Here is a 22,218-nt window from a genome sequence, read left to right as displayed (position 1 = left end):
AGGGGGCAGTATTATAGTAGTTATATTCTTGTATATAGAGAGCGGTATTATAGTAGTTATATTCTTGTATATAGGGGGCAGTATTATAGTAGTTATATTCTTGTATATAGAGAGCGGTATTATAGTAGTTATATTCTTGTATAATGGGGCAGTATTATAGTAGTTATATTCTTGTATATAGGGGGCAGTATTATAGTAGTTATATTCTTGTATATAGAGAGCGGTATTATAGTAGTTATATTCTTGTATAATGGGGAAGTATTATAGTAGTTATATTCTTGTATATAGGGGCAGTATTATAGTAGTTATATTCTTGTATATAGGGGGCAGTATTATAGTAGTTATATTCTTGTATATAGAGGGCAGTATTATAGTAGTTATATTCTTGTATATAGGAGGCAGTATTATAGTAGTTATATTCTTGTATATAGAGAGCGGTATTATAGTAGTTATATTCTTGTATATAGGGGCAGTATTATAGTAGTTATATTCTTGTATATAGGGGCAGTATTATAGTAGTTATATTCTTGTATATAGGGGCAGTATTATAGTAGTTATATTCTTGTATATAGGGGGCAGTATTATAGTAGTTATATTCTTGTATATAGAGGGCAGTATTATAGTAGTTATATTCTTGTATATAGGAGGCAGTATTATAGTAGTTATATTCTTGTATATAGGGGGCAGTATTATAGTAGGTATATTCTTGTATATGGGCAGTATTATAGTAGTTATATTCTTGTATATAGGGAGCAGTATTATAGTAGTTATATTCTTGTATATAGAGAGCGGTATTATAGTAGTTATATTCTTGTATATAGGGGCAGTATTATAGTAGTTATATTCTTGTATATAGGTGCAGTATTATAGTAGTTATATTCTTGTATATAGGGCGCAGTGTTATAGTAGTTATATTCCTGTATATAGGGGGCAGTATTATAGTAGTTATATTCTTCTATATAGGGGCAGTATTATAGTATTTATATTCTTGTATATAGGGGGCAGTATTATAGTAGATATATTCTTGAATATAGGGGGCAGTATTATAGTAGTTATATTCTTGTATCTAGGAGCAGTATTATAGTAGTTATATCATTGTATATAGGGGCAGTATTATAGTAGTTATATTCTTGTATATAGGAGCAGTATTATAGTAGATATATTCTTGTATATAGGGGGCAGTATTATAGTAGTTATATTCTTGTATATAGGAACAGTATTATAGTAGTTATATTCTTGTATATAGGGGCAGTATTATAGTAGTTATATTCTTGTATATAGGGGGCAGTATTATAGTAGTTATATTCTTGTATATAGGAGCAGTATTATAGTAGTTATATTGTTGTATATAGGTGGCAGTATTATAGTAGTTATATTCTTGTATATAGGGAGCAGTATTATAGTAGTTATATTCTTGTATATAGGGGGCAGTATTATAGTAGTTATATTCTTGTATATAGGGGCAGTATTATAGTAGTTATATTCTTGTATATAGGAGCCGTATTATAGTAGTTATATTCTTGTATATAGGAGCAGTATTATAGTAGTCATGTTCTTGTATATAGGGGGCAGTATTATAGTAGTTATATTCTTGTATATGCGGAGCAGTATTATAGTAGTTATATTCTTGTATATAGGAGCAGTATTATAGTAGTTATATTCTTGTATATAGGAGCAGTATTATAGTAGTTATATTCTTGTATATAGGAGCAGTATTATAGTAGTTATATTCTTGTACATAGGAGCAGTATTATAGTAGTTATGTTCTTGTATATAGGGGCAGTATTATAGTAGTTATATTCTTGTATATAGGAGAAGTATTATAGTAGTTATATTCTTGTACATAGGAGAAGTATTATAGTAGTTAGATTCTTGTATATAGGGGGCAGTATTATAGTAGTTATATTCTTGTATATAGGAGCAGTATTATAGTAGTTATATTCTTATATATAGGAACAGTATTATAGTAGTTATATTCTTGTATATAGGAGCAGTATTATAGTAGTTATATTCTTGTATATAGGGGGCAGTATTGTAGTACTTATATTCTTGTATATAGGGGCAGTATTATAGTAGTTATATTCTTGTATATAGTGAGCAGTATTATAGTAGTTATATTCTTGTATATAGCGGGCAGTATTATAGTAGTTATATTCTTGTATATAGGGGCAGTATTATAGTAGTTATATTCTTGTATATAGGGGGCAGTATTATAGTAGTTATATTCTTGTATATAGGGGCAGTATTATAGTAGTTATATTCTTGTATATAGGGGCAGTATTATAGTAGTTATATTCTTGTACATTTCTTTATTCAGAATTTATTATATAGAATATGTAAATAAAACAGCATTCAGGTAAGACCTGAATGTCTGGCAATGTTCAACCGAAAATGTTCAAACAAAATGAATAACTTACTTGTTGGACTTCAGTTTCACCATTTGAAATCTTCTCTGTATATACAAATGAATTGAATATTCTCTGTAAACAAAAAACAAAAACACAGTATGAAAAACTCAGAGAGACAAGAAGCAGCAAATACACATTAAAGACTGTATGCAATGTATATTGTCCCGATCATAACTACACCTCCCAGAATGCTGCGCAACAGAAAGGTACCTATTAAGAGCGTTGCACCCTATTCCCGATGAGGAACGTTTGGTTCCAGTTCACCCCCATTCACGATCGTTTAAGAATTTCCGGGTCATGTTATTTCATTTAAGTATTTCAACCATTGTTTTTATGCATTACAGTAATACAATTTACATGTATATCACATTTTACAGGAGGGTATTCTAATGACATTGCATCCACCTATCACAAATCAAGGGCTTTACAATGTGTGACTGCCCCCCCCCCCCCACTTTGCAAATCCAATGGATTCAATTTCCCCACTTTCCATGCCAGGGCCTTTCTCCATTTCACTGTGGCTGGCGGAGAATTGGAGAATTTAAGAAATGTGAACTCACAGATCTAAAGGCAGCAATAAATCTCTTCCGTTTAACAGCTCCGAGGGAATGTAAAGAGCCAAAAAAAGATTCTGGGCTTTGTAAGGGTTTCCTTCTCCATACAGCTCAAGGAAGATGGATAGCGACCATCAGCCAGCACGTGTCATTTACCTTATACCACAGCAAGTGGACTGATGGGATTTATCAATAGAAAACAGTGGGAGAGCGCCCCCTCTGGCCACCATAACATAGTAATAAAGTAAAGAAAAAAAAATTTGACTATAGGGGGCGCTCTTCAACTTACATCTATGGCTGACATATCTCTGCGGTGCCTCCTATCAACATAAACGCAGTGGATTAAAAAAAAGAAAGAAAACAGCCTATGTGCTGGCAGGACGACGCTCACTATGTTCAGACGAACGGTGGGGAAACGGACGCCAAAAACTGCAATTTTTCACGTCCGAGTTGCTCCCGTTATCACGGGTCCCCATAAACTTCAGTCTATGGAGTGATCCGTGAGAACGGAACAAAATTGAAAAATACAACATGCGCTAAGGACCCTTCACACCGTCCGTTGAAACGGCCGTGTGAACGGGCCCATTGATATACTGTACATGCGTCCGTGTGGTGGCCGTTGTTTTAACGTCCGTCACATGGACATATACTACGGTCATCTGAATACGGCCCATGGGTGAAGTCAGATGTGGCGGCTTTCAAAACCACATCAACGTGTAGCGTTAAAAAAAATCGGAACTGGAAGCAGAGGATGCTGCATAAGTTCAAATCCGGAGCATGTTCATGATTGTGCGGAGAAACCACAGATCACCGCGGACTTGACACTTTAGGAGAAGTTCACACGTAGCGTAAACACTGCGGATTTTCCGCAACAAAAAACGCAACTCAGAGAAAACAATCTAAGGGTATGTGCACACGACCTCTTTTCAGACGTAATGGAGGCGTTTTATGCCTCGAATTACGCCTGAAAAGACGGCTCCAATATGTCGGCAAACATCTGCCCATTGCTTGCAATGGGTCTTACGATGTTCTGTGCAGACGAGCTGTCATTTTACGCGTCGCTGTCAAAAGACGGCGCGTAAAATTACGGCCGCGGCCAAGAAGTGCAGGACAGTTCTTGGGTTGTAATTGGAGCCGTTTTTTATTGACTCCAATGAAAACTCCAAAAACGTCCGTAAAAAACGCCGCGAAAAACGCCTGCACTTGTAAAAACGTCTGAAATTCAGGAGCTGTTTTCTCCTGTAAACAGCTCCGTAATTTCAGACGTATTTGGCATTGTCGTTTGCACATACAGTTATACTTACCCAGAATTCTGTGCTGCTTCATCCAGGCCAACCACCTGGGGTGGATGTTTCATCACGTGACCACTGCAGCCAATCACAGGCTGCATCGGTCACATTGGATAAAACGTCATCCCGGTTTGCAGGACGTCAGAGGGTGTGCTTTTACGCAGCCTATACGCCCTGTGTGAACATAGCCTTAAAATGGTGAAATCAACGGCAAATCCACGACAGAATCCACATGTAACACATTCGGATTATGACACAGATTCGGGCGGATATGCTGCAAAATCTGTGGCGTAAATCTGGCCTAAAGAGCTTTTAAAGGAGTTTTCCAGCTCCTGACTTCTGATGACCTATCCACCGGATAGGTCATCAGTACATGATCTGTGGGGGTCCGACATCCGGGCCCTGCACAGATCAGCTGGTCCAGTGCCTCTGTGCACCGGACGTCCAAGCCGGAAGCAGATCGCTGCGGCCACGGAATAGCAGCCGAGCTGCAGTACTGTATTCAAGTGAATAGGAGCGGACCTGCAGCTCTGCAGCACTATGCTAAGTACGGAGCCAACTGCTTCCGGGCTCCATACATCGCATTATGTGCCACAACATTCGATGCCCGCAGGCCACTGGAGCGGCTTAGCGGTGCGGTGTTCGGGTGTTGGACCTGCACCGATGACCTATCGGGTGGATAGGTCACCAGTTGTCAGAAGGTGGACAACCCCTTTAAGTATGTTATAAAGCCATAAACATGAGATTTCTATGTCGGCACCCTATTAATTTTTCCAGGATCCGTCAAACAATCTAATGTCTGTCTGGAAAGCCCAAATATTGATCGAACAGGTTGGATTTTTACCTCTCCGATTCTTTGCCACAGGCCCACCGAGATAAGTGGTGCCTGGAAGCCCCGTATCTCCCTTCCCCCCATTGAAACAACACGGTCAAGCTGAATGGACATGTTAATGGTGATTTGAGAAAGATGGCAGTCATCCTAATGGTGGTTTGGCCCAGTTATCACGTCTATGGCTGTATTCCATCTGTCCGGGTGGTCTTCTCTACGACTCCAAAATCATTACTGACCAGAGCAAGTCAGAAGTGACATAATCAAAATGGTCTTTGTTGCCCATAGCAACCAGAGCTCAGCTTTTATTTGCCTTGATTGGTTGCTATGAGCAATAAGGCAATGTCTCTGTCAGACGGTGTTGTGATGGCCCTTTATATATGAAGCGATCAATAAATATTTCACTATCACAATTTGGCCTAAATATAAGAATTCAATGCCGACAATTAACGCTCTCGGGTTCAGCTCGGGAAGTTAACGAACACGAGACCACGACGCGCTCCCCAGCTCACGCTTTGAACGTTCCCTTTGGGGCAAAGCGGTGTTCTGGTTTTCATTAAAATTTGTGCAGCCAAGTTAGAAAAAAAAAACCTATTAGCAGATCTGCCATTTTCACAGACGACCAAAAACCAGTAAATCCACATTAAATCAGGACTGTACCATTTTGTGCAAAGGTCTAGTCACCCGGCGGTTCACAGATAACGTATTCCGATTCTTCCCTGAGGCTACGAAATAATTGCTAGCAAAATGCCAGAAATATAACTTGCTGCACCCCCCCCCTCTTATTTACGGAGAAGTGTACAGAAAAAAAAAAAAGGATAGATTTTTTTATCCCTCCCCACCCCATTTAAATCCAGACGCTAAACAACAACAGCTTAAAAAATAAATAAAATAAAAAGTTGCATTAAAAAAAATACAAATACTCACCTGTATACATAAATAACATAGATCTATATGGCCATGTTCAGACATGGTGGATATGATGCAGAGTCATCACCCAAAGATCAACGAAAATTAACAGAACAAAACACGTATACGGTTTTTAAAACCCCATTGACACATAGCGGACAAATCCATGATCATTTCAGGTAGCGCTGGGCAATTCATCTAAAAATAATAGAAATTCAGAGCAATTAAAATCGACGTCATCCAGTGAATTTCGGTTTCAGCAATTATTTTCTCCCGGTTTAAACTGTATCTGCATCTTCAGGACGCAGATACAGTTGAAACCAATGGTGGAGCAGGAAGCCGTAAGGTCCCTGCTCTACCATTCACTATGTATTGCTGCACAGACCAGAGCAGCAGAGGGGTCTCCTCCACCCATCAATGGAACGGGGTTAGGGGAATGTATTATTATTATTCGTTTTATTAGGCACTATTGGGGGCCTTTATACTGTGTGGGGTGCAGCAATGCGGGCATTATACTATTTAGAGGCAGCTATGCGGGCATTATACTAGATGGAGGGCATTATACGGTGGGGATGGCAGTTATGGGGGGCATTATACTGTGGGGAGGGCAGTTATGGGGGGCATTATACTGTGGGGAGGGCAGTTATGGGGGGCATTATACTGTGGGGAGGGCAGTTATGGGGGGCATTATACTGTGGGGAGGGCAGTTATGGGGGGCATTATACTGTGGGGAGGGCAGTTATGGGGGGCATTATACTGTGGGGAGGGCAGTTATGGAGGGCATTATACTGTGGGGAGGGCAGTTATGGAGGGCATTATACTGTGGGAAGGGCAGTTATGGGGGCATTATACTGTGGGGAGGGCAGTTATGGCGGGCATTATACTGTGGGGAGGGCAGTTATGGGGGGCATTATACTGTGGGGAGGGCAGTTATGGCAGGCATTATACTGTGGGGAGGGCAGTTATGGGGGGCATTATACTGTGGGGAGGGCAGTTATGGCGGGGCATTATACTGTGGGGAGGGCAGTTATGGGGGGGCATTATACTGTGGGAAGGGCAGTTATGGGGGCATTATACTGTGGGGAGGGCAGTTATGGCAGGCATTATACTGTGGGGAGGGCAGTTATGGGGGGCATTATACTGTGGGAAGGGCAGTTATGGCAGGCATTATACTGTGGGGAGGGCAGTTATGGGGGGCATTATACTGTGGGGAGGGCAGTTATGGGGGGCATTATACTGTGGGGAGGGCAGTTATGGCAGGCATTATACTGTGGGGAGGGCAGTTATGGGGGGCATTATAGTGTGGGGAGGGCAGTTATGGGGGGCATTATACTGTGGGGAGGGCAGTTATGGGGGCATTATACTGTGGGGAAGGCAGTTATGGCAGGCATTATACTGTGGGGAAGGCAGTTATGGCAGGCATTATACTGTGGGGAAGGCAGTTATAGCAGGCATTATACTGTGGGGAAGGCAGTTATGGCAGGCATTATACTGTGGGGAAGGCAGTTATGGGGGGCATTATACTGTGGGGAAGGCAGTTATGGCAGGCATTATACTGTGGGGAAGGCAGTTATGGCAGGCATTATACTGTGGGGAAGGCAGTTATGGCAGGCATTATACTGTGTGGAGGGCAGTTATGGGGGGCATTATACTGTGGGGAGGGCAGTTATGGGGGCAATGACGGGGTATATTATATACAGAAGGCTCAGGGGATATTCAATGGCGCAGCATGCAAATAGGGGGTGTGGCATGCAAAAAGGGGTGTGGCCTAAATAATCATTCAATAATCAACCGTTTGCGTTGCAGAATAGCAGGCGTTACTGTAGAGTTCGGACATGGCGCACTAAACGGATTTTACCCTCTGCATTGAAAAGCTGGCGGAAAAATGACAGAAAGGACACGATGCAGATCTGAACATCCACAGAAGGCCTTTAAAGGGTTTTTTAAGGGGTGATGGTCCGATTCTCAGCATCAACACTGATCAGCTGTTTTGAAGGGGCTGCGGCACTGAATGACTGGGAGACGGCGGTCGTACCAGTCACCCATCGGATATTGATAACTCGTCTTGAGAATAGGCCGTCAACTTTCTCTTCCCACACTTCACGGTTTCTTCAAGTACAATGTATATTGATCGGTTTTCGGAAAACCCATCCCTAGGAGGCAGAAAAAAAATCTCTCTGGAATTCAGAGACCGCTGCTGACTTTCTAATCAGTGGCATGTCACAAATTGGTCGTGCATTGCTAAAACCGTAGCCTGTGAATGCATTTGTTTTGGTGCAGAATATGCAACGAAAATCTGCTGTGTGCGAACGCCGCCATGTCTAATCCTGGAGGTTCTCAGTACTGCAGATATGTGACATAATAGTGATCATGGGGGCATTTTACTTATCACATTGAGGAACACTACAGTAAGGGATTGTCCACACGTAACGGAATTGAGGATGGAGAATACGCAGAATACCGTAGCAGGAAAATGGGCGAGATTTAACAAATCTCATTCACACACCAAATAAAATTTCCGTGGAGAAATTCCCTTGCCTTGCGTATTTTTCATGTCAATTCCTGCTGCGGAAAGTGACTGAATTGCTGCGTTTTTCAGAGACGTCACCGTCTCCCAACATTGAGGAAAACGCAGCAAAATACAAACCATTATCTGTAGTAAGAAAAATGCAGGGAATGGTGCGGTTTTTCTGCAGCGGAATTTCTGCTACTTTCAGCGGAATTGCGGCAGAAATTTTCTGCATCAATTTCGTTACGTGTGGACAAGCCCTAAAGGTCATTTTACACTTACTGCCAATTATCGGCAAATGCGCAGTCACAAAATACTCGTTCCCGATAATTTACCTGCGTGAACAGCGAAACGATCAGCCGAGGAACGGGCAACCTGCTCGTTCATCAGCTGATCGCATTGTTTTAAATACTGAAACTTATCGTTGTCGGCAGTGCATCTCGGTGAACAGGGAGACGCGCTGCCGACATGATGATAATGGATGGGGACGAGAGATCGGAGTAACGAGCGCTCATCCCCATCCATAGCTCCGTGTGACAGGAGCAAATGAGCGCCGATCAACGAACGGTCTCATTGATCGGCGCTCCTTTACCTGGCCTAGGCCGGGCCATGCAATACCATCTTAAAGCCCCTATTACACCGGCTAATTCTGGGCGGTGCAGCGAGCGCCGATCAACGAGGCATGGTGGATCGGCGCTCGTTTGCTCCTGTCACGCGGAGCTATGGATAGGGACGAGCGGTCGTTACTCCGATCACTCGTCCCCATACATTATTATCATGCCAGTCTCTCTGTTTACACACCAAGATGTGCTGCCGACATTATAATTCACTTTTTTTTTTTAGTGTTTGCGCCTTCATCTGCTAATCGTTCCCCTGTTTACACACGGCAATTATCAGCAACGAGCGTTCTATTAGCACGGGTCTGCCCGATAATCGCCCAGTGTAAAAACCCCCCTTTAGTCTTTGCCCGTCCAGAACCGGCTGACAATAAGGAACAATCGCATTCAGATGCACAACAAACTTAGGTTCGGATCAATGTATAACAAGGCAGCTCTGCCAGGAAAAGATGAAACCCGATTACACATTTTTATACTGCAGAAACAAAGTGCAGTGGGAGGAGGATGCAGAACTTTTTGTAATCATGGGAAGAGAACATCAGTGAATAGAGCGATTCTAATCACATGAATGTCACGAGAGGCCGGTGACCACTACTCCCATCATGGTCACACTGATCACATTCATTATACATGGCAGAAAAGACCTAAGGGAAACAAGAGAAAGCCCTTTGAGGCCAGTAACCCAAACCCGGTCCAGGCCCTGCCACAATGAGGTTCTGCAGCAGCGGGATGACCCAGTCCTGCACTCGCTGCTCGTGTAATTCATGGAGCCTGAAAATCTACTGGCTGCCAAGTAGGGCTCTAGTTAACAGGGCTTGCTGTGACTTGTAGTTAAAGGGGGCTTCCCCTAGATAGGTGACAAATGTTAGATCAGAAAGGGTCCGCCCGCCGGGAGGGATACGATGTTGTGCTCGACAGTTTCTATCAGTCCCATAGACATTCTATGAAGTGAGAGCTCGATCGTCGCTCTATTTAAACTCCTCCCTATTGCGGTCGTGCGATCTCAGTGATCAGATCCCCCACAGATTTACATTCATCTTTACAGGGAGATTTTCATTATTATGTAAATTAAGCTCAATCATTTTTTGGAAACTTTCTAACAATTTGTTTTTGAATTAATAACCATTATCCAGATCTCGGCTTGCGGTCAGTGAATGAAAACATTGTTGCTTGCAACTAGAATCACATCAAAGTACATTATAACGCAAAAAACTTCCGTGGGTTTCACTCATTACAATGCAAAAAATGTATCCAGCCATTTCTTCGCTATATCTTTACCTGGAACAGTGGGTGACTACTAATATGGCCACGGCTACAGCTCCCACAGAGGTCGTCACCAAGTATTTCTATAAACTCCTACAAATTTGCCAAGTTAAAGGGTACTTTCAATGCTGCTAGCGTTCTCGTCTCCTGCCAGAAGGAACCTGATGGTTGCACTATTGCTCGTTCTGCCGGCTACGTTCCCTGCTGTTCGCTTTAATGTCCGGCAGAAAATAACACCAGGAACATTGGAGATACCCTTTAAAGGGTAACTAAACTTTTTTAAAAACTTGACATGTCATAATGACATGTCAGAAGTTTTGATCGCTGGGGGTCTGAATACGGAGACCCCCGCCGATCACTAAAGCAAGAGGCAAAAGCGCTCATCACGTGCCGCTTCATTTCTGACCGGCTCGTAGAAAGTCTAAGGGCCCATTCATACGAGCGTGAATATCGTCCGTGTGCTGCGCTTGGAAATCACGCACAGTACACGGACCCATTGATTTCAAAGGGGCCGTTCACACATGCGTGAGTTTTCACGTAGTGAGAGTCCGCTGCGTGAAACTCCCTGCATGTCCTATGTTGGTGCGGCCATTAAAGTCAATAGGTGCGTGATTTGCACATCAATTCGTTTAAAAAAAGTGCTTTGCGTGTGAGAGAAAAACGCATGCCACGCAAGAGCCCGTACGCCGCTGCGAGGAAAGCCGATCAGAAAAGCGGCGGCACGACGCTCATCTGAGCGATTCTGCCGCTTTGTTTTAGCGACCGGAGGGGGTCTCAGTGTCACTATAACCTGTCAAAAGTTTTTCAAAAGTTTAGTTACACTTTAAGCAAAGCTATGGGAGTATGGAATGGCCGCGGTTTAGAAAAAAGCGGTTATTGGCCATGCGGTTTTTAACGTGTTTTCCATGTAAACGTGCTGCCAATAACTTCATTGCATAATTGCAGCCAACGTGGTAAACTGCACGCTAAACTACCGGCCTGTGTGAATTGAGTCTTAGTAGTCGCAATCGTTTTTTGCCGCAAAGCGCAAATTGACCGCTATGTGTGAACACAGCCTAAAGATGACCATAATGATTATCATTCAGCTCTACTTGTCACCCAGCTTTCCTGCGCTAACAGAAATGAACGGCTGAAAATAATCAGAAGGAGACGGATCCTGTACATTAGATCTTTTAAGACTTGAGAATCTTTTCATTCTGAGAACAGGACTTGTGTTCGCTTCTCAAGTCAGGAAACAGATAAAGTCTGGGGGGGGGGGGAACTGACGGACCCCAACCAAGGTCCTCTGCAATCAGAAAACTGAAAAATTGCCAAAAAGCAATCAGTGAAGCTGAAGGTTACAAGTGGAGTTTAGGACGGAGGCGAAAGGCCCGATAAATAGGTACCACATGTGGAAGGCGGAGGATCTGGCTGTGTAATATGACTACAGCTCAGCCCCTGACACCACGAGCAGCAGCCGCCTACAAAACTCCTCCAAAGCTTTAAAATAAAACAGATGGCTGCAGTGCCCGGGGCCCCTGCCCACAACACTGGAGCCTTCACTACCAGGGACACTGCCCACATGTCAAAGCTGCTGAGAACGGGGCCTGCCAAGGCCTACAGGCAGAAATGTACCAGCTAATAAACGTTGAGAGGGGCATCAAAACTGAATTTTTATTTCACTGGAAAATCATAGCAGTATTATATATAGTAGTTATACTCTTGTATATAGGGGGCAGTATTATAGTAGATATATTCTTGTACATAGGGGGCAGTATTATAGTAGTTATATTCTTGTATATAGGAGGCAGTATTATAGTAGTTATATTCTTGTATATAGGAGGCAGTATTATAGTAGTTATATTCTTGTATATAGGAGGCAGTATTATAGTAGTTATATTCTTGTATATAGGGGGTAGTATTATAGTAGTTATATTCTTGTATATAGGGGCAGTATTATAGTAGTTATATTCTTGTATATAGGGGGTAGTATTATAGTAGTTATATTCTTGTATATAGGGGGCAGTATTATAGTAGTTATATTCTTGTATATAGGGGGCAGTATTATAGTAGTTATATTCTTGTATATAGGGGGCAGTATTATAGTAGTAATATTCTTGTATATAGAGGCAGTATTATAGTAGTTATATTCATGTACATAGGGGGCAGTATTATAGTAGTTATATTCTTGTATATAGGGGCAGTATTATAGTAGCTATATTCTTGTATATAGGAACAGTATTATAGTAGTTATATTCTTGTATATAGGGGCAGTATTATAGTAGTTATATTCTTGTATATAGGGGGCAGTATTATAGTAGTTATATTCTTGTATATAGGGGCAGTATTATAGTAGTTATATTCTTGTACATAGGGGCAGCATTATAGTAGTTATATTCTTGTATATAGGGGACAGTATTATAGTAGTTATATTGCTGTATATAGGGGGCAGTATTATAGTAGTTATATTCTTGTATATAGGGGGCAGTATTATAGTAGTTATATTCTTGTATATAGGGGGCAGTATTATAGTAGTTATATTCTTGTATATAGGAGCAGTATTATAGTAGTTATATTCTTGTATATAGGGGCAGTATTATAGTAGTTATATTCTTGTATATAGGAGCAGTATTATAGTAGTTATATTCTTGTATATAGGGGCAGTATTATAGTAGTTATATTCTTGTATATAGGGGGCAGTATTATAGTAGTTATATTCTTGTATATAGGGGCAGTATTATAGTAGTTATATTCTTGTACATAGGGGCAGCATTATAGTAGTTATATTCTTGTATATAGGGGACAGTATTATAGTAGTTATATTGCTGTATATAGGGGGCAGTATTATAGTAGTTATATTCTTGTATATAGGGGGCAGTATTATAGTAGTTATATTCTTGTATATAGGGGGCAGTATTATAGTAGTTATATTCTTGTATATAGGGGCAGTATTATAGTAGTTATAGTCTTGTATATAGGGGCAGTATTATAGTAGTTATATTCTTGTATATAGGAGCAGTATTATAGTAGTTATATTCTTGTATATAGGGGCAGTATTATAGTAGTTATATTCTTGTATATAGGAGCAGTATTATAGTAGTTATATTCTTGTATATAGGGGGCAGTATTATAGTAGTTATATTCTTGTATATAGGGGGCAGTATTATAGTAGTTATATTCTTGTATATAGGGGGCAGTATTATAGTAGTTATATTCTTGTATATAGTGAGAAGTATTATAGTAGTTATATTCTTGTATATAGGAGGCAGTATTATAGTAGTTATATTCTTGTATATAGGAGCAGTATTATAGTAGTTATATTCTTGTATATAGGGGCAGTATTATAGTAGTTATATTCTTGTATATACGGGGCAGTATTATAGTAGTTATATTCTTGTATATAGGGGACAGTATTATAGTAGTTATATTCTTGTATATACGGGGCAGTATTATAGTAGTTATATTCTTGTATATAGGGGCAGCATTATAGTAGTTATATTCTTGTATATAGGGGGCAGTATTATAGTAGTTATATTCTTGTATATATGGGCAGCATTATAGTAGTTATATTCTTGTATATAGGGGGCAGTATTATAGTAGTTATATTCTTGTATATAGGAGCAGTATTATAGTAGTTATATTCTTGTACATAGGGGGCAGTATTATAGTAGTTATATTCTTGTATATAGGGGCAGTATTATAGTAGTTATATTCTTGTATATAGGAGCAGTATTATAGTAGTTATATTCTTATATATAGGGGCAGTATTATAGTAGTTATATTCTTGTATATAAGAGGCAGTATTATAGTAGTTATATTGTTGTATATAGGGGCAGTATTATAGTAGTTATATTCTTGTATATAGAGGCAGTATTATAGTAGTTATATTCTTATATATAGGGGGCAGTATTATAGTAGTTATATTCTTGTATATAGGGACAGTATTATAGTAGTTATATTCTTGTATATAGGAGCAGTATTATAGTAGTTATATTGTTGTATATAGAGGCAGTATTATAGTAGTTATATTCTTATATATAGGGGCAGTATTATAGTAGTTATATTCTTATATATAGGGGCAGTATTATAGTAGTTATACTCTTGTATATAGGGGGCAGTATTATAGTAAATATATTCTTGTATATAGGAGCAGTATTATAGTAGTTATATTCTTATATATAGGGATCAGTATTATAGTAGTTATATTCTTGTATATAGGAGGCAGTATTATAGTAGTTATATTCTTGTATATAGGGGCATTATTATACTAGTTATATTCTTGTATATAGGAGCAGTATTATAGCAGTTATATTCTTGTATATAGGAGGCAGTATTATAGCAGTTATATTCTTGTATATAGGGGCAGTATTATAGTAGTTATATTCTTGTATATAGGGGCAGTATTATAGTAGTTATATTCTTGTATATAGGGGCAGTATTATAGTAGTTATATTCTTGTATATACGGGCAGTATCATAGTATATTCTTGTACATAGGGGCAGTATTATAGTAGATATATTCTTGTACATAGGGGCAGTATTATAGTAGTTATATTCCTGTATATAGGAGCAGTATTATAGTAGTTATATTCTTGTATATAGGGGGTAGTATTATAGTAGTTATGTTCTTGTATATAGGGGCAGTATTATAGTAGTTATATTCTTGTACATAGGGGGAAGTATTATAGTAGTTATATTCTTGTATATAGGGGCAGTATAGTAGTTATATTCTTGTATATAGGGGCAGTATTATAGTAGTTATATTCTTGTATATAGAGGGTAATATTATAGTAGTTATATTCTTGTATATAGGGGGCATTATTATAGTAGTTATATTCTTGTATATAAGAGGCAGTATTATAGTAGTTATATTGTTGTATATAGGGGCAGTATTATAGTAGTTATATTCTTGTATATAGAGGCAGTATTATAGTAGTTATATTCTTATATATAGGGGCAGTATTATAGTAGTTATACTCTTGTATATAGGGGGAAGTATTATAGTAGTTATATTCTTGTAAATAAGAGGCAGTATTATAGTAGTTATATTGTTGTATATAGGGGCAGTATTATAGTAGTTATATTCTTATATATAGGGGCAGTATTATAGTAGTTATATTCTTGTATATAGGGGGCAGTATTATAGTAGATATATTCTTGTATATAGGAGCAGTATTATAGTAGTTATATTCTTATATATAGGGATCAGTATTATAGTAGTTATATTCTTGTATATAGGAGCAGTATTATAGCAGTTATATTCTTGTATATAGGAGGCAGTATTATAGCAGTTATATTCTTGTATATAGGGGCAGTATTATAGTAGTTATATTCTTGTATATAGGGGCAGTATTATAGTAGTTATATTCTTGTATATACGGGCAGTATCATAGTATATTCTTGTACATAGGGGCAGTATTATAGTAGATATATTCTTGTACATAGGGGCAGTATTATAGTAGTTATATTCCTGTATATAGGAGCAGTATTATAGTAGTTATATTCTTGTATATAGGGGGTAGTATTATAGTAGTTATGTTCTTGTATATAGGGGCAGTATTATAGTAGTTATATTCTTGTACATAGGGGGAAGTATTATAGTAGTTATATTCTTGTATATAGGGGCAGTATAGTAGTTATATTCTTGTATATAGGGGCAGTATTATAGTAGTTATATTCTTGTATATAGAGGGTAATATTATAGTAGTTATATTCTTGTATATAGGGGGCATTATTATAGTAGTTATATTCTTGTATATAGGGGGCAGTATTATAGTAGCAATATTCTTGTATATAGGGGGCAATATTATAGTAGCTATATTCTTGTATATAGGGGCCGTATTATAGTAGTTATATTCTTGTATATAGGGGCAGTATTATAGTAGTTATATTTTTGTATATAGGGGCAGTATTATAGTAGTTATATTCTTGTATATAGGGGCAGTAATATAGTAGTTATATTCTTGTACATAGGGGGCAGTATTATAGTAGTTATATTCTTGTATATAGGGGGCAGTATTATAGTAGTTATATTCTTGTATATAGGGGCAATATTATAGTAGTTATATTCTTGTATATAGGGGGCAGTATTATAGTAGTTATATTCTTGTATATAGGGGGCAGTATTATAGTAGTTATATTCTTGTATATAGGGGCAGCATTATAGTAGTTATTTTCTTGTACATAGGGGCAGCATTATAGTAGTTATATTCTTGTATATAGGGGCAATATTATAGTAGTTATATTCTTGTATATAGGGGCAGTATTATAGTCGTTATATTCTTGTATATAGGAGCAGTATTATAGTAGTTATATTCTTGTACATAGGGGCAGCATTATAGTAGTTATATTCTTGTACATAGGGGCAGTATTATAGTAGTTATATTCTTGTATATAGGGAGCAGTATTATAGTAGTTATATTCTTGTACATAGGGGGCAGTATTATAGTAGTTATATTCTTGTACATAGGGGGCAGTATTATAGTAGTTATATTCTTGTACATAGGGGGCAGTATTATAGTAGTTATATTCTTGTACATAGGGGTCAGTATTATAGTAGTTATATTCTTGTATATAGGAGACAGTATTATAGTAGTTATATTCTTGTATATAGGGGGCAGTATTATAGTAGTTATATTCTTGTATATAGGGGGCAGTATTATAGTAGTTATATTCTTGTATATAGGGGGCAGTATTATAGTAGTTATATTCTTGTACATAGGGGGCAGTATTATAGTAGTTATATTCTTGTATATAGGGGGCAGTATTATAGTATTTATATTCTTGTATATAGGGGGCAGTATTATAGTAGTTATATTCTTGTATATAGGGGCAGTATTATAGTAGTTATATTCTTGTATATAGGGGGCAGTATTATAGTAGTTATATTCTTGTACATAGGGGGCAGTATTATAGTAGTTATATTCTTGTATATAGGGGCAGTATTATAGTAGTTATATTCTTGTATATAGGGGCAGTATTATAGTAGTTATATTCTTGTATATAGGGGGCAGTATTATAGTAGTTATATTCTTGTATATAGGGGGCAGTATTATAGTAGTTATATTCTTGTATATAGAGGGCAGTATTATAGTAGTTATATCCTTGTATATAGGGGGCAGTATTATAGTAGTTATATTCTTGTATATAGGAGGCAGTATTATAGTAGTTATATTCTTGTATATAGAGGGCAGTATTATAGTAGTTATATCCTTGTATATAGGAGCAGTATTATAGTAGTTATATTCTTGTATATAGGGGGCAGTATTATAGTAGTTATATTCTTGTATATAGGAGCAGTATTATAGTATTTATATTCTTGTATATAGGGGGCAGTATTATAGTAGTTATATTCTTGTATATAGGGGCCAGTATTATAGTAGTTATATTCTTGTATAGAGGCAGTATTATAGTAGTTATATTCTTGTATATAGGAGGCAGTATTATAGTAGTTATATTCTTGTATATAGGAGGCAGTATTATAGTAGTTATATTCTTGTATATAGGAGGCAGTATTATAGTAGTTATATTCTTGTATATAGGGGCAGTATTATAGTAGTTACATTCTTGTATATAGGAGCAGTATTATAGTAGTTATATTCTTGTATATAGGGGCAGTATTATAGTAGTTATATCCTTGTATATAGGAGCAGTATTATAGTAGTTATATTCTTGTATATAGGGGGCAGTATTATAGTAGTTATATTCTTGTATATAGGAGCAGTATTATAGTATTTATATTCTTGTATATAGGGGGCAGTATTATAGTAGTTATATTCTTGTATATAGGGGCCAGTATTATAGTAGTTATATTCTTGTATAGAGGCAGTATTATAGTAGTTATATTCTTGTATATAGGAGGCAGTATTATAGTAGTTATATTCTTGTATATAGGAGGCAGTATTATAGTAGTTATATTCTTGTATATAGGAGCAGTATTATAGTAGTTATATTCTTGTATATAGGGGGCAGTATTATAGTAGTTATATTCTTGTATATAGGGGGCAGTATTATAGTAGTTATAGTCTAGTATATAGGGGCAGTATTATAGTAGTTATATTCTTGTATATAGGGGCAGTATTATAGTAGTTATATTCTTGTATATAGGGGCAGTATTATAGTAGTTATCCTCCACACAGCAGCTGACCACATCTGGACTTGAGAACTGAAGGTGGTTTTCTTTAATCAGTGTGAGCCCGGCCCTTACATTTGCATCCATCTCCAGCACAATTTTATTTATTTTTCCTCATTTATAGAAAAGTTGGTTTCTGTTCCTACAAAAGACCAATTCACACAAGGCCAATTAGGCCATTTTTACTTCCAGGACATGCGGCCTTTGTAAAAACTTGATTGGCAATATGAAAATATAATTAACTTTTTTTTTTACTGCCTTCGGGCACAAATTCCAGAGTATTTACAAGTTTTCATATTGCATATAAAGAAGTATAACATTCTAAAAGACAGAACAGAGTTATTTTTGTTTTAACCTTGTAAATTGTCTGCAGAACTTCGTAAAAATAATTTTGCACACAATATACAGCAGAAATCCAACTTCTGATAATCTGGAAAGTCGGGCGCTGTCCGTATAGATGTGATATTAAGTGGAACTTCACAACACCAGAAGCAGAGAACCAATAAAAACAGTTTGTAGACTTTTCTATGACATTCGATAATCTGGCACCTATCAGGTCCCATTGATGCCGGATTAAAGGACCATTATTGTACATCATAAATACAGTCATTAGTAAAGGGAGAGGATTGTGGATTTAGGAGACGTGCTGCACCTCGGCATCTATCAGTTTTCTTATGTGAACGTCTGCGCGTTCAGGCGACAAGAGACGAGTGGCGTTTCTTGGCGTCACTCTGTGTGCATCTTAGATTTTTAATTAAAATGGCGTGCGAGTCGGCTCCCTCCCTGTGCAGCGGGGAGCAGAAAAGAAACAATTGATATTCCGATTATTTTATTAACACGACTTCACACACAAATCGGCGCAGTGTAATTATCAGGATCTGGAACACAAATGCAGGGAGGAACGATCGACTTTGAATTTTTATACCAACGCGGCTGCAAATGTGCGCAAAAGAACACAACTGCCTTCCCATTTACATGAATATTCAGAGAGTCCGGCACGGTCGCTGACTACCAAGTATTGAAAACAATACATCAAAACAAGTGGAAGAGTTGTCCATAGCAACCAATCAGATTTCAGCTCTCATTTTTCAGATTTGGAAAAATAATGCATCAACCTGATTGGTTGCCACGGACAACCGCTCCGTTTTTTTCTTGCACTGGTTTCGAAGAATGTATCCAAATGTATTAAAGAGAACTTGTCTCCTCTCATGACGTCTGTTTTAGTTAACATTTGCATTCCCCCGAAAATAATAAGTCTGGACTATTTTTTATTAGAACTCTGCATTGTACCGTTCCTCTGTTATTCCTCCTAGAAAGGTATGACCAATTTGGCAGCTGGGTGTTGGGGTTGTGTCCCTACACTGCCTGATAATGTCCAATCAGTGCTGACATAGCAAGAATGTAGGAAAACACCCCATTGACGAGGGAAACTAACAGCCAGTTGTCAATTTATTCCTACATTTCTAGGAGGAATAACAGAGGAATGAAAAAGTGGAGTTTTAAGTCATTTAAGTCCCTGCTCACTGTACGCTAGAGTCCAGTGGGCAGTCTCAATCATTGATTGACAGCCTTCCCATGCACACAGAAACAGCTGCCAATCACTGAGTAGGACCGCCCACTGGACTCTTAAGGCCAGAGCAAGCAGTATGAATTACATGTTATCTTGTATCTTTTCACACACAACTATGTATCAATCTGCTCAGCTCTTCCGGCTCTACTACATGTTGCTCACAGATCGGATTGCACCTTTGAAGGGTTTCTTTTAGGGAAGTTATAGAGGACTAGAAAAACATGGCTGAAAAAACACACTATTAGATGCGGATTGTACCTGCGCAATTTCCTGGGGTCTTGATGCGGATTTTATGCACCAAATTCAGCAACATGTGCATGTAGCAGAAAAGGCACCTGTCAGTAGTAAGTTGCTTTACTATTCCCGAAACTTCAGTTTATAATGTGGGCGGGTTTGGAACACTAAGCCCCAGCTAAATAACAGCATACCGGTGGTTTAGTGGCTCCAAACCTACTGACAGTTTCCCTTTAAAGGGTAACTAAACGTTCAACAAACTTCTGACATGTCACAGTGACACGTCAGAAGTTTTGATTGGTGGGGGTCAGAGTACGGAGACCCCCACCGATCTCTAAACCGCAGCGGCAGAAGTGCTCGTGTGAGCGCTCAGCCGCTTCGTGTCTGTTTGGCTTTTTCCGGAAAACAATGTAGCGGAGTGCGGGCTCAATAGAAAGAATATGTACCGATACATCGACTATGCGGAAAAAGACGAACATACACGAAGGGGCTGAGCGCTCACACCAGCACTTCTGCCGCTTCGGTTTAGCGATTGGTGGGTGGGGTCGCCGTGCTCGGACCCCCACCAATAGAAACTTCTGACACGTCACTATGACATGTCGTAAGTTTGTTAAATGTTTAGTTACCCTTTACGCTTTGTAGAGGGGTTTATTTTTTGCCTAGTGAATCCTCTCAAATAAGGGGGTCTTTTGGAGAAGACCACCCTCTTAACCAGTCCAGATCTCCTGTGACAGATTTCAGTTCCATCATATCCTATGTATACAGGTAGTCATCTTTGAGGACCACCCCTCTAGAAGACCATTTTTTAGTGTGTGAAAATCACGCACAGCACACGGCTGCACATCCATGCGCGGTGCGTGATTTACACATCAACTCCATTGAAAAATAAAAACGGATGTGATTTGCGATTGTGTGAAAAACACACGCCACTCGCAAAGCACAGATGCAATAACGCAACGCACACGGACCAGATTTACGCGCTTATTTCACGCGTGTGAATCGGATATCGCTTGTGTGACTGTAGCCTTACAGAGACTGCACCGTGCTTTGTAAAATACTTCGTGTTTCACTTCCTCACCATTTTCAAGATCTCAGTTTACTTTCAGTGAATACATATTTTTCCCTACATCCAAACCTGTACAGGTCCAAGGCGATGTTCACATGCGTTTGAGAATGTCACAGATTGTCATATTTGACAGGAAAAAAAAATTACGATTTTTTTTTTTCCCTTCGAAATGACAATCATCTTGGCAAAGCCCGACGGACCACATTATAAGTCAAAGGGGCCTATTGGGCGAGGTGGTATCAGTTGTGCGACGGCTGCGGCTAAGTGCCGTGGCTTCCATTATAAACGGAAACCACAACGCAAGTGTGAATAGAGCTTATGAAGGTGCAGTTACACACGGCAGATCCTGTTGCAGAAAATTTCTAACAACTAAAATTCTGTTCCATTCATCTTAATGGAACCTGCAGAAATCCATCCAACAACCACATTTGGATTTTCACGGTTGACATTTCCCAGAGAGCAGAGAGGTTGTCACACATCCGTCTACAAGAAGTCAGGTTAGGCGGATATCTCTTCTGCCTGTGTCAGTTGTCACTGCAGTTCTGACATTCTATTCATGATCAAGGAAGAGGAGGAAGAGCAATGCCAGATGAAGGACAGCCATAGAGAATTGAGAAAATAAATTTGGTCTAAATGGCAAGAATAATATATTGTTCTGAATTTGCATCAATTCTCAGCCAATAGAACGCCCTACAATTTACTTGCATGAAACATGATGATTCCTAGTCATCTCCTGAGAGCACTTGACGACCATTCTCCCATTGAAGAATTATGACAAGCGCATGTGAGAAAGTGGAAGCGAGACCCTATTGGGTATTTTACAACTGTACCCGAAGACTATTTTTTTTATGCAGAAATAGC

At 38.8% G+C, this 22,218-nt stretch overlaps 1 protein-coding gene across 1 annotated transcript in view; it reads right to left on the bottom strand.

The window, feature by feature from the left end:
- Window positions 1–22,218, bottom strand: part of CACHD1 (cache domain containing 1) — a 125,931-nt gene that overhangs the window by 75,071 nt on the left and 28,642 nt on the right. The window contains exon 2 of the mRNA XM_075832761.1: window positions 2,418–2,480. Coding sequence (XP_075688876.1) covers window positions 2,418–2,480 — 63 coding nt within the window. The remainder of the gene's footprint in view (window positions 1–2,417; window positions 2,481–22,218) is intronic.

This window comes from Rhinoderma darwinii, chromosome 7, assembly GCF_050947455.1.
Source record: "Rhinoderma darwinii isolate aRhiDar2 chromosome 7, aRhiDar2.hap1, whole genome shotgun sequence".
NCBI classification, from domain to species: domain Eukaryota; kingdom Metazoa; phylum Chordata; class Amphibia; order Anura; family Rhinodermatidae; genus Rhinoderma; species Rhinoderma darwinii.
Note: the sequence above shows the minus strand (reverse complement) of the source record. Positions and strands in the feature narration are given on the sequence as shown.